Raw genomic sequence first — 17,089 nt, forward strand, 5'->3', positions numbered from 1 at the left:
TCATTCAATGTCAGGAATGAGGAGGATAGACTGGCAAAAAGAGGATGACTAGTTTGAATCTAAGAACCTGCTGGAAAAAAAACATCAAGAGCCACTGTCCAGAACCTGAACCTGAATTGTTTAAGCATCTCTGGGCATTTCAGCGTCTCACCTTTAAATGCTGAAATTATTTGAAAGAACTTGGAAAAGTATCCACTGAGAACAGTAAGCTGTAGTTTTGGGTGGTATCAAGGTATTACAGTATTTAAAAATAAGGTAAGGTATGGTTTTAAAAGCCATCTGATATGGAGGTGATGTATTGTAGTGCACAGCGTGAGCCACAAGCAGTCAGTCTGTACTGGTGGAACAGACAGCTGAGCTGAGAAAGATGGTCGCTGTGAGTGGTGGGGATATTGTTACAGGACCAGTAAAAAGAGGAATGTCTCTGCCCCTGTTTGGGATTATTTTGGGTTTAGGGTCACAAAGGTGAGCCAGCCAACATGGAGGAAGCTGTGTGCACTATTTGCCTTCGTTCAGCCCACTGACGTGTTGGTATCCATTGTGGAAACATGTGTCATCAGGTCCTCAAGCAAGATATGCTCAAACTCAAGCCCAACAAAACTTGTAGTAGGCTAACTGCTCATTAGACACCCAGCATTGTAGGCTTGACTGGGTATCAGTCTATCAGTAGCAGCTTAGCTTTTCCGCTTTTAATTTATTTATTTATTTTTCCCAGAAATACTGTTATATACACGATATACTGTGGTCAAATGTCAGTAAGGTATGACAGTATGAAAGAATGGATACCGTCCAAGCCTAAAGAGTGGTTACCTTAAATGGCCTGCACCAAAAAGTATGTTCCCTCCTGGCAAGATTCTTCATCCAACAGCTTGCTGGACCACAAGAACTAAGTCTACCCATCTGCGTAGATTTTGCAGGTCGCCACAACAAAAACAATGTAAACACGTCATGATGTTATCATGAATAATGAACGACCAAATAACAAACATTTCAAGCATTTCGGCTTGTTGTTAGAGTCAAAACTTGATTCTTAAGATGATCACCTGCAAATTTCAGAATTCAATTTTCAGAAGGGAGACAAGACAATTCATTACCGTCTTGTGATGTAAGTGATTTGCTTTTTTAGCCTCTGGAAGTAATATTGTGTGCTTCAGATTCAGATTCTTTTTATTTTGTCTACTTCCAAAATCTAGTCAGAGACAGAAAGAAACTCAGAAACAAAATAGAAAAATATAGACAAAACAAAACAAAACAAAAACAACCACTGGGATTTCAAATCATTTTCAGGAGTAGAGACGATGCAAAAGGTCATCTCTCATTACTCCTAAAGTGGCTGCTGGACTGTTTCCTCCATCCTGAATTGGCAGCATAATCACATTTTGTTTCCCTGACTAGGTTCCCTTCTATAAAAAACAGTTAAAACCTCTGGTCTGAATTAGTTATGAGAACTCAGAAGCCCTTGAGGTGGGCCTACAGCTTTATTTAAAAAAAAAAAAAAAAAAAAAAAAAAAAAAAAAAAAAAAATCAACAATCAACTCAAAAATCTCATAATCTAATAATTTTTTATAAACAGGTGAAAATTAATTCTCTTGGAGAAACTGTTGAAAGAAAAGGTATTTGGTCACATTTGAGTTACACTTTGTAATCAGAAGTCATTTTACTTAGGGCCTGGATCAAAACACAAATCAGCTGAGGTGTGAGGGCTGATTCAGGATCAGAGCTCGTCATTTAAAGAGATTACATGGACAAGTGGTCTTTCCCACTGATCCCCAAATTAGTAGTCTTTCCCATGGAAAGCTCTCTGACTGCGAGTCCTGGTGCCTGGGCTGTGGTGGATACGTCTTTTTATCCCTCTCTCCACAGATCTAACATCAAATCCCTATGGATACACAGTGTGACATTTTAGACATGCTTAAAATGCATAAGCACAACTTCTTGTAACAACTACGCATATCATTGCCATTTCAAGATGTGACCTTAGCTCGAGCACTGAATGAAAGAAAAAAGAGACAAAGCAACGGACTGCATCCATGAAGGAGACAGAGAGGGAGACACAGCCTCAGAGGATGACAAATGACTTCATTAATAAGAACGCACTGTGTTGATTGAATAAATGATTTGAGGTGCTGATACCATCAACACCAGAGAGCAGAGAGCCTGACTGGGGGTCTGGCAGAGCACAAATCCATCTGGCTGGATGAAGGATTGGACAGATTCAGCAGAAATGGTGTAACCACACCAGCATGAAAGCATGTGTCCTGTGCATCTGCGCTTGAGAAGTACATGCCAGAATTTGGGTGGATGGAGACAACAGGACTTTGTGGCTGCTGAGATGCAGCAAACTAACCTAACATCCTTGGCAATTTGCTCTAAAGCCTTAGAGGGTGGGGAGGAAGAGAGGGTGATGGAGGAAAGGGAGTAAAGGAGAACATTACAGGCAGATGTATCTGTAGGTTCTGGCTTGAATCTCTGCTGGACTGATTCCGAAAAAGGTAGTCATGGGTCTGGTGTATATCCTTTCCCTGAGGAGGCCAATACTGACGCAGCAGCACAGCCTGTTCATTCCTCTTGAAGAAAACAACTCATGGACAAGCAAGAAAGATGCTGACATTTGCAGGAAATACAGTAAGTGCCTGTGCATGCATGTTCAAGAACTGCTGGTCAAAATGAAATGAAAAATGACTTTTGCCATTTCTTAGCAGATTTTCCATTACAGATTATTTATCTGTTTAACAACAAATGCGAAAGAATTTATAAAAGTGTACTGTTTATATACACAGTGATGCTGAGAGGTACGCATCCTGCATTAAAATCCAAAAAGAAGCAGTCAATTCACTAGCAACGTGTCCAGGGAAGGCACCCTATTATTTGCCAGATAATGGTGAGGAGGCTGACTCAAAACAGAGCCGACTCAGCGGGCGAGGCCGGTGTTGCCAAGTCAAAAGCCCCACACATACTGGGGAAAGAGTTAAAAACAGGTGCATCCAATCACCCAGTTAAGTTTCATTTTAAACTCAGGAAGATGCACATCTTTCGCTGGCATTTTAAGTTCCAAGTCTCTGGGAGAGGGAGGCAGCGGTTTTCACATCTTTTCAATGCGGCTGGGGCAGAACTCAAATGTAAGCTGGCTGAATTAGTTTTGCATCAGCCTCCTTCACTGAATCTGTTCAGTGGACATGAGAACGAAGGTGCTACGGACTTTCACTTATTCAGCGACTGAACATTGTCATGTAGTTTAAATCTGTTCAATTCATCATCTGATAACACACTCTCTGAATGAGAGGATGAGGCCATCCAGTGTGATTAACTGACAGAAGTAAATGAGAGGTAACAAACTGGAGCAATTTAAAAGGGAGGTGTAAGGAAGTGACTGAAGAGGTAGTACACAGACATTCTCTTGGCTGGCAAATCAGATAAAACCTAATGGCAATGTGATAAAATTGCTGCAAATGACTAATTTTCTAATGAAGACCTCATGTAACTAAACATTCTAGCTGTTTTGCCCTGATCATGGCCAAAATACAACAGGAACAGAAGTGGCAGGACACGGCTGCAACAGCGGAACGCGTCCATTATAATCAACTGGAGCTGCTACACTGACCACAGAAGCGGCACAAACCCACGCAGGCCTCGTGCTACCGATCTGTATTTTTGCACAGTTGGTCTATTTTCTTTTCCTCTGCGCAAAATTACGCAGCCCTCTGACATGGAAAAACACAACTGGCACATAGGCAACACACAGCACAGATGCAGAAAACAAACAAACAAAAAAAACATAACCACACTTGTGGAGTGCGTAAGGGGTAAATCTGTCAACACAGCAAAATTGAGTGATGCAGCTGCTAAATGGATTGACATGGACTGTTGTCCGATCAGTGTTACTGAAGAAAACGTCCCGACAAAGATCCATCATATAAATCCCCTTGAAAAGCAACGACTTTTCGTTTCCAACAGTGGAACAGTGGACTATACAACAGTGGAAGGCTAAGCTCGCAAGTAGTTTTATGCATTTTAAATATGCGATTAATCATGATTAATCCACGGTTACCTTGATTAATGTGATTTTAAAAATTAATCACTTCACAGCCCTAATAGAAACATAACTGATTACATGGACCCTTTTATATTTTCACTGGCACATGCAGCAGAATCACATTACTACTTATATTAGTTTTGAATTACAGTCAGACAATGTTAGGAGAGCAGCATTTTCCCCTCTGGTTAGGCAATCTAATCTGACGACTTTACTTGCCACACTTTAATGAACCTGTTGCTCGGCATTTTGATGTGGAGCCTGCATCAGACAGCGGCGGTGAAAGCCCCTGCTATCCACCAGCAGCGGTTAATCAAACCACTGACAGAGCCCAAGGTTGTCCGCTGGAAATTAAAATACATCTGATTGAACTTACTAATAATAGTTTCATCTGAACACACTTTTTTGGAAAGTGACAGTTCTAGGCCCGCGTATGTGGGTGCAGAGGGATTAGCAGCTGTCCCCCATGAGGAAGGGGATCAGCGTCATTTCCATTTGTTTGTTTGTTCATCTATCATCCATCTAAGACACCACTGACTAGATTTCCATGAAACTTGGGGAAAGGATGCATATTATATGTTGACCAAATAAGGACACTACAGTAATAAAACAAGGCAACAAATTTGTCACTAATAGGCCAGAAGTGGACTGCATAATTTGTGTGTGTGAGGGTATCATTTACTGTGGGGGTGAGAGTTTCTATCCACAGTTAATGTCTTCAACACAAAGCGAGCACATTTTCTAGCCTTAATGAATGCTTTTGCATGGTTCCACCAATCAGGGAATCTACTTGAAGACAATTACAGATGTTCTGACTCACCAGATAATTCAACAGAAAGAACATTAAGCAAGGCCACACACTGTTTTTCCAAATTTTCTCACATTATGAATTCTTTCCTTTTTTTTTTTTTTTAAACAAAATAATAGTGCGTTTATTAGCCACAGTAACAACTACTCTTGCTTCTTCTTCTACCCAAGCTCCTGTGGGGAAATGCCCTGTCATGCCAGGCTGAGGCTGTAGAAAACATGATTCCACCCTAACATGACTACTCCCAGTGTTCTGCCACATGTCAGCCATTACACATCTACCCTCCCAAGGCTGGATTGAAAGGCAGCACAGGCCTGTAATTTCGTGTCAGTCTTTTAATGTTTGTGCCCTGGTTTTGAAATCAGTCGCTGGAGAGAGGTGGGAAGAAAGCACATGCACAGCCATTTGCGTACAACCATTTGAGCACACAGACACATGCTCACAAACTCACGCACAGCAGCATGCAAAAACACATGCGTATACCTGAGTACACACAGGCACACACACACAGACAGACACACACACACACACACACACACACACACACACACACACACACACACACACACACACCACAGCTAGGCATGAAAGCCTTCTAGTCAGCAGTCTGCCAGTAATGATCCTTCTCTGGCAGTGTGAGTGCGTAGCATGAATATGTCGCTAACCAGTTGCAGTCACACTGCTCACACATCTGCTTTTTATATTATGTACTTGGTACATTCTGAAGCACGTTCTCTCCCTAACCCCTGCAATTTATTGTATACCTTTCATCCCATCCCTTGTGTCCACTAGCTGTTCTGTCAGCAGGACATTGAAAAACTTCCGGACACAGACTTACTGAGACTAACCAGACTAAACAAAAAAATAAGGCCCTGCAGCTGGCTGAAGATTCCTCTACGGATCCTGCAATAGAAAAAATATGGATACCTCTGCCTTTCTCAATACAGCTGACACAACCGTGGGAATACAGCCCCCCATTAACACACTCTCCAGTGTTGAACCTTTATGAGTGAACTAACAGCTCACTGACGTGCTAGTGCTGTCCCACAAAAACCGTGAGACACCCACCATCTGACAATGGTGGGGTTAGGCTTGGGGGATTAGTGGCTTGGGGGCGGGCAAAGCCTGCTACTACAACCTTACATAATGTTGCCTCATCCTGATATGTGACGTGCACGTTTAACTAACCGCCTGCAAAGCACCAGAGACAGACATGACAGAGTAGAGGACATTAAGGTTGGAAAAGAGGGTGTGGAGGGGGCTACTGACATAAAAACAGCTGGTGGGAATGACAAAGGCTTCTTTCAGTAGCAGCTCTGATTGGCACTCTCTGGTGTCCCTGGGTATTTCAGAGCCTTACACTTTAATATGCAGTTCAAAAACCATTTTCCATTTTTTCTAATAAACTGTTTAGATCAATTGTACTCTTCGGTTGAAGGGGAGAGTGTTACGGTCAGTCCCAGCAGAGCTCGGAAATGAGTGGCAGACAGCTGCCCCAGGTGGAAAAAAGGTGCCAAACATGACACGACCACCTGTAGTACTCCAGCAGCAGATCATGTAAAATGGAAAAGGACAGATAAACAGGAAACTGCGGGAAAAAGTGAGGGAAAGCATTTTAAGATGACTCAAAGTGGAGGACATGGTGTAACACGTTGCTATGGCAACACAACATCAAGTCCATCTGAGCAGTTGGAGTGTGTTTATTCAATGATATAATGGTAAATAAAAAGGTGGGTAAACTATGACCTCCAGTCAGTGACCATCACAGGGCAAACATTCACCAATGTAAAAAAAAACAAACAAAAAAAAAAAACAAATTTAGTTTTTTCCCCTTTAAAAGCCCATATCTTCAAATAACTTACATTGGTTTGATATTACTTAATCAGACTGGGTAATATTGTGATATTGACCTAAAATCAATATCACAATTAATTGAACAGTTTAACTTGATTAATGAACGATTGTGTATTTTTTTTTTTTACTGTAAATACACTCAACTATTAAAGCTGCGATATTTACCATTGTGATTTTAAAATAACTGAAGGAAACACATACAGATGAACTGTTTATGGTTATTTATTGAATATTTCAAACCTGCTTTGTGGACACACTTGTTGCTGAGCCATGCACTGCTCATATTCGGTAACGTGTTTGCGCTCCTAGTGTTGAAACAGATTGGTGGTATTACCTTTGGTCGTTGAAACTGTTTTTCTGCAGTGTTTTCATTTTACTTCTTTTTGTTCAGTGTCGTCTTGACTAAAGCTAAAATGTGTCAAAACGACAGACATGACATTTTTCTTTGGTTCATGTTGCTTCAATGTCGCGGATTAGACAGGGAGGGGACACGCAACACACGCGGTGGTACGATTTGAAGGGATCATTAAATGAACACACAGTGGGGAAAATGTAGAGAATTAAAATTTTTAAAAATTGAAATTACCGATATGGGCAAGATTATGTCAGCTAGAGGTTCTGAATGTTAAATGTTTTATTAATTTTCGATTAATTTCCCAGCACTGCTACTTACTGTGTATATCAGGTATTATCAACCTCATAAAATGTTTATGTTACAAAAATAGATGCGAAGACTGTATTTTTCAAATAAAAGGTTAACAAACATTCTGCACCTCCAGGGTGTACCCCATCATTTCATATGTAAGTGTACCCGCCTAGGAAAGGGGGTTTATGTTTTTCAGCCCAAGGTCTGAAGAGAATTTGGTCATGACAGCTCTGAGTTAGGATATGGGAGTTTGGTTTTTGCTCATTCCTAGTAGCTGTGTGATTTCTATGACTCTTATTCAAGTAGCTGGGAAAATATTTTATCAGTGAGGCTTGTTCATTGCAAATGTTCTTTGTGAGTTTGTCTGGAACATGAAGCCTGGTGATTAATGTTCACTGTATTTACATTTTTGTTGTTGTATTAAGATCCATTTCTCAGCAGAGTGTCTGCATGTGTGTGTACTGGAAAACCACAACCACGACTGCCAAAAAAAAAAAAAAAAAAAAAAAAACTGAGAACATCTGAGGCCAACAAAAAGGCTGCATCATACCTGCATGGAGGCCCCTAAATCCTAAGCTGTTGTGAATTACAGCAATCCTGCAAACTGTCATGCCACCTGTAAAAGACCTCATTATGTTTAAATCTGTCCTGTGCTTTTGGACACCCTGGAATCATCGACGTCTACTACAGGCAGGAATGCTAATGTGACTAACGCTTCAGCTTCCTCAGGAAATTGATCTGTCACTCATTTAACGGACATCAGTACATATCTGCTATACAGCTGGGTCCTCCATCATCATCATACACTACACAGCAGGCAGACAACCTGAAGAGAGCCGGCAATACACATGAGCAGAGGTTAGGACTTAACAAGAGTGCCATCATGTGGCAAAGTTAAACATGACTAATCAAAAGGTCATTTTGACTGAGAAAGGATTAAAATTCACTGGTAGACCATGGAGACTTGTCCTTCAGTTAGACTAAGCATATTAAAGTCAGTCTCACAATAATTACGTAGAAAGTCCCACAGTGATTAAGAGGATAATGATAAAGAGAATGTTTTTGTTGCTCATTACAACCATGTAAGAGTATTGAAGTTTTTGTTTTTGTTTTTTAAATTGCTCGAATGCAGGAGAGCTACTTACTAATGCAGGGCCTACAGCAAGTTATAAACCTGCAACTCTAAATTGCCCAAAGTTAGATGAACATATTTTGTGCCTCTGGTTGAAGCTGAAAATTTATAGCACTGGTGTTCTTACTTTATTAGAAAGAAAGTGGAGTTTTCTCTGCTCTTGGTGAAGGTGACGGGGAGGAACCTCAGTGTGATGTTCATCTTCCTGGCATTACTTGCCAGCCTTTTAGCCTGGAACACATAAAAATATGGTATTAGTATTTGCATTAGTATAGTATACGGATAAGTAAAGTATTAGCATTAGATAAGTATAAGGATAGGAATCAGGATGGCATGGGGAGGGATGGGATAGGATCTGATGATATGGTATCACAGCATGTCACAATTTTATTTTTTCACAGAGAAATGGTGTATAGGAACAGCTGAGTTTAGGGTTGCTCTATAGATGTTAGTTCTGTATAGATCTTCTACCCATTTCACAAGAAAATCAGAGCAAAAACATCAGAGGGACAGCAAAAACATCATAACGAGATTCAAACAACCACACAGTACAGGGCAGGATTATCAGAACTTAGACAGGGTTTCAGGCAGCGGAGCATACTTCAGACAAAGTAACTACCCACTGAAACAAAATCTAATAGAGAAGTTCTGTTATTGGCCTTGAACAAGATTTGCTGGGACCACAAACCGGCTGACATTTCAGTTCAGTGGAAAAAGTCAGAGGGGGAGAGCATCTTCTGCAAGAACAATTAGTTCTAAATACCAAACATCTGCTCTGCATCAATAAATCTGGCTGTGCAAGTTTCATTAAAAATTAAGCCAAAGATTACCTGACATTCTCCTTACTGTCCTCATCTAGATTTGAAAGGACAAGCTTTTCTGGCACGTGATTTGCTCCTTAATGAGTTACACTTGGCATGTAGCGAGAGGCAGGAAAAAAGATTTATCGACAGGTAAGCATATACAAGGCTAATAACAGATTATTCCACTTGGAAGTTTCGGGAAGGAACCCAAAGCCCATCATGTGTACAGACTTTATCTCTCACTGAGAACATGGCTCATTATTTTGATTGATTTGTGACCACTGGGGCAGGCTGTGCTTCCAAAACCCCAGAAGAAAACAACCATTAAGCCAAGCTATCGAATATCACTACTGTTGTGCTGTAATAACAGTACAGGTAAAAGCTGGCGCGGACACTGAATCTTACGTAAATGGGTATCTGTGGTTTGGAGCGATAGCAGGAGGCAGTGCATAACTGCAACCACAAACTACCATGGAAGCAAAAAAAAAAAAAAAAAAAAAAAAAAAGCACTAAAAGAAAAATATATAAATGATGCAGGATTTATAGTATCGTGAAGCTAAGCTTGTATTACGTTTCTTGTATTCATCGTTTGACATTTAAGAGAGTTAAAAATATCACATATTTAACTAGGAATCTAGCAAAGCCCTAAAAAGGCTTAATGAAAATGTACTGTGATTTTGCCATTACTGCAGTTCCAACGGTGTACTGCACAACTGAGACGGTTAAGCAAGTGTCAAACAAGACAAAATAAAAGCAGGAAATGCATGCATTAAGAATTCTCCAGTTTCATAGTGCTCCCCTATAGAATTGTGTGTTTTGAGTAAATTGTGAGTTGATGATGTAAAATGGCACCAGGGAAACAAATCTGTAGAAGTTCAGATGTCACATCACTGCACACAGTCAGGTCCATTCTAACATACCCTACTCTGTGAATGTAATATAACCTCAGTTAAACATCAGAGATGAAGATGGGCACGGGTTGACAACAGCTGGGAAACTGACATACTTTGAAAGTGGCATGGGGAGTCCGAATGAGTGCATCTCTACTGGCACCGTCAGAAAATCTCCCTGTATCCTCCAGAAATCTGTAGTCTGAAAAAAAAAAAAAAAAAAACAACAACAGGATTTTACCAAACAAATAATAGACTTAACAACCTGCTTCATGCTGGCTTGTTCAGTTCATTGGTGAATTCTGTGAATGCTGCCTGTTGCAGTGTGTGCTGTTTGTGTTTACTGTTTGTGTTTTTTGTCTTGTTTTTAGGCTTGCCCTTTTAAATTGCCCCTCGGGGACAAATAAAGTGATTTGAATTGAACTGAATCATATCACAGGTTAGATTCCTTAATATCTTTTCAAAATAACTGGGCTGCACTCAACAGCAAGGTGACACAATTCTTTTAAGAAGACTTGAAAACAGAAGTTTTTGTTTAAAGATCACACAATGATGATTCATAAAGAATACAAACTACATTTCTCAATTCCTGGTAGCACATGAATGGAAAAAACTCACAGGGTACAGAGACTTAGTCAATATTTAAAAGAAATGTGAATAAAAAAAATATACAAGTGATATTTAAACTAGTGAAATCATGTTGTTTTTGAATTTCAAAACTAAAAGAGAGGCTCACCACTGAGAAGAGTCATTTGATCAAACTGTGAGAGGGCCACGAAGGCCGTCTTGTTTCTAACTCCACTGCATCCCGAATCTTCCTTGTGCTTCTTCACACACAGCAAGCTGTACGGTACAGAGAGATATTTTTCAGTAATGCATCTGCTTTCCTGGAATTTGGTTTTGTGGCATTTCTGCTCCTCTACACAACGCACAAAGAGCAGCCAAAGGAAAAACTGGTGAAGAAGAGCAGACAAAATGTAACAAATGTTACGGGAACTGAACTCAGACCAACAAACATGAGGGAATGTCACAGACACTTGCCTACCGAGCCATCAGAAACACACTGTTAGGATTAATTTATCACAGTGGTTCCACTGCAGGCAGACAGACACTAGATTTCTCCAAAGTGCCAGAGACGCTGCCATCCTTCAAGCACTGTCAAAATTAGTGTGCAGTGTGGGATGTCCAGAGAGAGGAGCTGATGTTTACCTGTTTCACTACAACTGTGTGCACAACACCCAGTACTACATACAGTACTATTTCAGTCCAGTACTCCACCTCACTACTTCAGAACTCACCTGCTCTTCAACCAATCAACTGGTTAATGAGAAAAAAAAAGTGCAGTCTAGTCTACCTGGTAGCCTAAATAATCATCAATAAACATAAGCAATTTGCAGCATATTGAAGTGTTTTTACCCTAATTATTTTATACTGACATGACATCAACAGACTCAGAGCCTTAACTTCATGACCAGCAAACAACTGCCCATATTCATAACATTTCTGAAAACAGAGCTATTTCAACAGATGATTGCAGCACAAGATCTATTTAGCAATATACAAAGATATTTCTTTTTATCTTATATTATAACAATATTAACAATAATAATAATGATAATAACAATAACAACAGAAACCTCCACTATTGTTCCAGTCTGCACCGTGTGATTTGCAAAAATAGAGCTAAATAGGTTACAAACATCCTAACCTGAAACTTTAACTCTTACATACAAAAAGGACAAGACCATTTTTAAAATAAACCCGTATTAAACAGCAGATACTAAAATACTAACTAAAAAAAAACATTCCTATAACAGAAACGGGCTCAGCCGTTTGAATCTTTAACCATCAGCAAACAAACTCAATACCCCTCTGGAGGCTGGGTGACCGATGAGCAACCCGATTACTGGGGGAGCATATGTATACAGGGGTTTTGAGTAATCGGCTCATTGTGGCACATGTATATGTGTTACCTGATTTCCTGCAATAACCCGGTGACTCTCAATAATCTGATTTGATCTTGTGTGCATGTAAATGTACTGAGTGTGTGTCATTATTGGTGCCAGGTCTGGTTGGGGAAAAAAAAAAGCAGCTCCAGCAGATGATTCTCCAAGGATCTGTTTCAGGATTCATGCTGTGCACAGCCAAGTCTGGAAAACACCGTTCAAAATTCTGCTTTTTGCTCTCAGGGAATCTAAATCATCGGAGAGCCATTGGCAAGTCCAGTGAGGAGGTGTAAATCAGTCGTGAGATGCCTTGGTGCACACCGAGAACCGTGACTGTGCCACTGATGGGCTTTCCACTGACAGATTGAAACCCTCTGCATCTGCCTGTCACCTTGGCCATACTGATGACTGATGGCCAGTGTGTGGTTTGTGAAAAACATTACAAGTGAGGTGGTGGGCAAGTAATTTGTTTCTTACCTTGGCTTCCTCTCTCATCATTGGCATTTCACCAAAATTAAAGTAAAATTTTAATTAAAGTTAGCAAAAGAGAGGCATTCTATAATTTTTGCCAACATAAGAAATGTCATCCTCCTGTCAGTTCACATATTACACCCACTGAGACTCCAGACAACGAAACTGACAGTCCAGATATGACTTGTCCGGTCCTGGCATAAATGCTGATGACCTGCTTCAATTCACTTCCAAAAGTAATCCATCCAGTGCGCTGTTCAATTGAATTTCATATCACTGGTGATGAGGGACAAATGCTCTTAAGAATAAGGCTGGGCTCAGGCCTGATAAGCACACCTGCCAAGGTAAACTGATGAATGTTCAGTGAACAACACCCTCCTGCATATTTCACCTAGATGTCTTGAAATGAAATATTACTGTGCCTAGTATGATTATGCTGAAGATGCCTGTAATTGACCTTCTGAAAGATCTTATTAAAAAAGAGAAACACTTGGGATGTGATCCAAGCATAGACAGAGCTATTTCAGACACTGGTTGAAAGAGAGGTATTTGGCCAGGGTCGTACGAAGACCATATCCCTAGAAACTATGCAAAAGGAATGCTGAATGATGCCCAAAACAATAGGAAGCCATGAGAGAAGTAGGTAGACATCCCCCCTCCTCAACAATAAATCTTAATGAAAAATTAAGATGTGACCTTCACTGGGCCATTAAGAACTTGAAGGTTGTGCTGTAAATGCTTCAAGATCCACTGAATTCTAGGGAAAGGCCATGGACTGTTGACTTTATAACTGGTATGTTGTTGCTGGCTATCGATCAAAGGAAAGCTCAGTCTGTAAAAACAAAACACGTCCATAACTCAATTACAAAAATCACGTTTCTGCATGCAAAGGTAGAAAAGAAATGTTCTTTGACTCTTGTTGCATAATACCTCAGTGATCACAAGTTTGTACCTGAAATGGCAGAACATCATCTCTGCGGTTTAATTAATGATATCAAAGAGATGAAATATAGCTTCTTTAAAAATGTATGTTTATACTGTAGCGAAAGAGCAGATGTTCAAGGGAAAATCCAGACTAAAGCAGATTTAATGTTATTCATATGATCTTATCCAATTTTTTATTGGGACAACAAAAAAAAAACAACTCAGACTCTCCTAGCAATTGCATTATTTTCCTCCAGCTGTTTAATCATCATATCCACATTACTATTGACTGTTTATTCAAGATCTCTTGTGTGTAAATATCAATAGTTATCCCTAAAATATCTCTCACAGCATCAATATTGAGGTATTTGGTGTCAAAGATATTGGGATATTTCATTTTGTCTGTATTGCCCAACTCTGTCCAAGATCATGGGCAAATTATATACTGCAAATGAATTTTGTTACGGTTGATTTGCAGTAACATCATTCCTGGATGTTTACTTGATCTGCAGACTATGGCCACACAGTATATGAACCATGCACCTACGGCTGTAGCTGCACATCACTCTCTCTGCTTGCTTTCCTGTCAGAACAATGCACAAAAGTTTGCCTTCAAAGCCTAAAAACTAATGAATAAAAATGCAAGACCATTTTCTGAGACACAAACCTGATAGCATCTATTAGAAGCACTCGCTCGCATGCCTCCACCCCCATCTTACCCCTACGTGTTATATAACTTGACTCAGCTTTATTATTGTCTTTTTGGCTGCGGCTACGATTTCCAATCATTTCTGACCATGGAGGAAACAAACTCCACCCAACATCTTTAAGTCACTCATAAAAGTCACCCACTATAAAATGGAGAAGAAAAATTGATTCCACCTTGGTGTTTTAAAAAGGGGGAATGGTTATTAAGCACATGGGGGAGATCATCTCAGCCTAATAGCAACCTGGGGGCTGGAAACGCCTTAGACCAGGCAGGAAGCATCAAAGTCAGGCTATCTTACATCTAATGCAAGTTATATTAAGACTAGGCTATTTTGCTTGTTGTTAACTCATTCCATGTAGTACACTGTGCTTTCTGACAGGCTCTAAAATGAAAAGGGAGTAACCGCGAGTCTCATGGAACCAGCTGGCAGAACAAATTTTTAACGTTAGTTTTTCCACTACATCACGGCGTGCACATACGCGGCTCCGCGTTATGTAGCCCCGGTCTACATGTGTTAAGGGTTCGGTTCTGTAGATGTTGCACAGTGGCACCACTTTACCACTTTCTGTTTCTTCTGGCACTGAAATGTCTCTGTCTAACAAAGAAAACATTAGCGCTGGCTCTGTGCTGTTGTGCATTCAAGTTTAACTCCTGAACTCTGGTTTTTGCTTCAATTTCACCTTTCTAATCTTCAACTTTAGAAAAAAAAATTCCCATGCTGTACCACAAGGCCACATACATGTACTGTATCTGCTTGTTGCCTCACTGAAGCCACACTGTGCTTAAAAAGCACTCAAACACATAATGTTACATCAAACTGAAAATATCTAGATGTCTTATGCATCATTTATACACATTTCCCTGTAACTCTGCAGGACATAGTTGGTATCTTTGAAGGCCTGACAATAACAACTCCACTGGTGGGATTGGCAGAGCTCAAGAGGTCAATAAAGATCTCTAAAACATTTTACAAAGTAATGTTTAGCAAATAATGATAATGAAGAAGGAGATGGGGATGTTGAAGTGTCTTGTGCATTTACTGTTTAAAAACTGTTTAAAAAAACGATATTACTTGATGTCTGAGGACATTAATCTCACCTGCATGAATGTCTGAGACAGGCCGGACATCTGTACTTAGCCTCCTCTGATCCACACACACCGCAGCTGTTGGCCAAACAAATAATAGCATTAGGAACTTCTCGTAAGTACAAGCTATGGCTGGGTTACACTGGTGCAGATACACAGTCAGGAAAATTTCACAGTACATGACCTCAGACACTCTTGGGGAAAATATAAGAGCTATGATGAACAGTGAACTCTGCATTCATGACTGTACTCTAAAATCATCCCACGTCTTACTGTTAGTCGTGGTTCTTGCCAATTTGATACTTAGGTTATGGCCATTTTCGGTGTATGGAAACTCAGAGGAAGAGAGAAAGAGAGAGAGAAAGAGAGATGGGAATGTCAACGTTGAGAAGATGCCAAATATCAGCGCCAGCAGCTAATAGTCTATCTAATGAGCACCTGGCAAGTGCGCTTTCCATGTGCTGTAGATAACATTATGTAAGATATTTAACGACACGACATAAAAATGCGGACTTGAACAACTTGTACCAGACCTGCTGTAAACAGGTAACAGTAATTTACAGCTAACATGCTAACGGTAGCTTGCTGGGAGTTCGCTACTGGCTTCCTGCCTTGTAAAAATCACTTACTTGGACAGGGAAATCTTTCTTTTCCTCCCTTTCGCCTCGTCCTCTACACTGCTGTTTTCGACTTGACTGTCTACAGCTGACATTATTGTTATTGTGTCAATTACAGAGCACATTGCTGAGGGAGAGAGAGAGAGAGCCGGCGGCCACACGTTGGGCACGGAGCTCACCTCAGCATTCAAAACAAAAACTCCACTTCCGCCTGTGCAGCACGTGGAGGCGCGCGCTGTGACAAGCTTGCACACTGGCGCCTCTTGGTGTTGGTGGCCTGGAAATACAACCTCCTCCAGTGGTGTCCATAGTGGTTCATGCCAGACACATTTGGAGACTGAATGCACCAGTCTCGCAAAATACATCAGAAACAATGGTGTGATACTTTGATTTATTTATTTAGAGGGGGGAAAAAAAAATCAAGTATCACCCTCAAAGCACGGGATAAGTTATCAAAATACTCCTGGTGCTGGTAGAGATTCAATGCACAAACACTAACTTTTATGCACATTATTGACATTATGCACATGTCTGCCTACTGTGATTCTGGATATTATGCAACAGAGTACCATCCAAAGCATGCATTTTACCTGTGATGCATTAAAATGTATTGATTATGTTTAGCTTTACAACACATTCATTTTTTGAAATCAAAATGTTGTGCCATGAGCAGCAAAAGTATCCACTTTCCATAGCTTTTACTGTTCAGAAGTTAAGGACGTGCCTGGGTTTTAAACAAAACTTGCATTTTATAATTAATTTGTATGATGTTATAATCAAAACGCCCACCCAGCTGACCTGGATATAGTCTACGTCCGGCAGAGTATTGTTTTTATGATTCATGATTTATACTACAAGGCACTGAGTGACCTTCTGGTGACTTGATGTTCCTTGCAGTTTTGGTATTTATCTGCTGATCTTTGTGGCAACCATGAAGTAGCTCAAATTTCTGAAAACAAACTATGTCCTCACCATTTTTGTATGTACATTTATGTACAGTAGGACTCTGTGTTTATACGGGGGGTCATAGTAGGTTGAATTGTGTGTGTGTGTGTGTGTGAGAGAGAGAGAGAGAGAAAGAGAGAGAGAGAAAGCACTGTATTTAATCACCAGTCGCTGAAGGAAATTTCTCTTTATATTATCATCAACACTTTGAGCTGCCAGCATTGG

General features: G+C 40.3%; 1 protein-coding gene across 1 annotated transcript in view; it reads right to left on the reverse strand.

Annotated features, from left to right (window-relative positions):
* The window catches only part of znhit6 (zinc finger HIT-type containing 6), a 41,242-nt gene extending 25,119 nt beyond the window's left edge, over window positions 1-16,123 (reverse strand). Inside the window, exons 1-5 of the mRNA XM_030050238.1 lie at window positions 15,932-16,123; window positions 15,315-15,380; window positions 10,903-11,009; window positions 10,283-10,368; window positions 8,601-8,704 (exon numbers count right to left, since the gene is read on the reverse strand). Of these exons, the coding sequence (XP_029906098.1) occupies window positions 8,601-8,704; window positions 10,283-10,368; window positions 10,903-11,009; window positions 15,315-15,380; window positions 15,932-16,044 (476 nt within the window). The 5' untranslated portion in view covers window positions 16,045-16,123. The remainder of the gene's footprint in view (window positions 1-8,600; window positions 8,705-10,282; window positions 10,369-10,902; window positions 11,010-15,314; window positions 15,381-15,931) is intronic.
* Window positions 16,124-17,089: the final 966 nt, after the last annotated feature.

The sequence above is a fragment of the Myripristis murdjan genome, chromosome 4 (genome assembly GCF_902150065.1).
Source record: "Myripristis murdjan chromosome 4, fMyrMur1.1, whole genome shotgun sequence".
Lineage (NCBI taxonomy): Eukaryota > Metazoa > Chordata > Actinopteri > Holocentriformes > Holocentridae > Myripristis > Myripristis murdjan.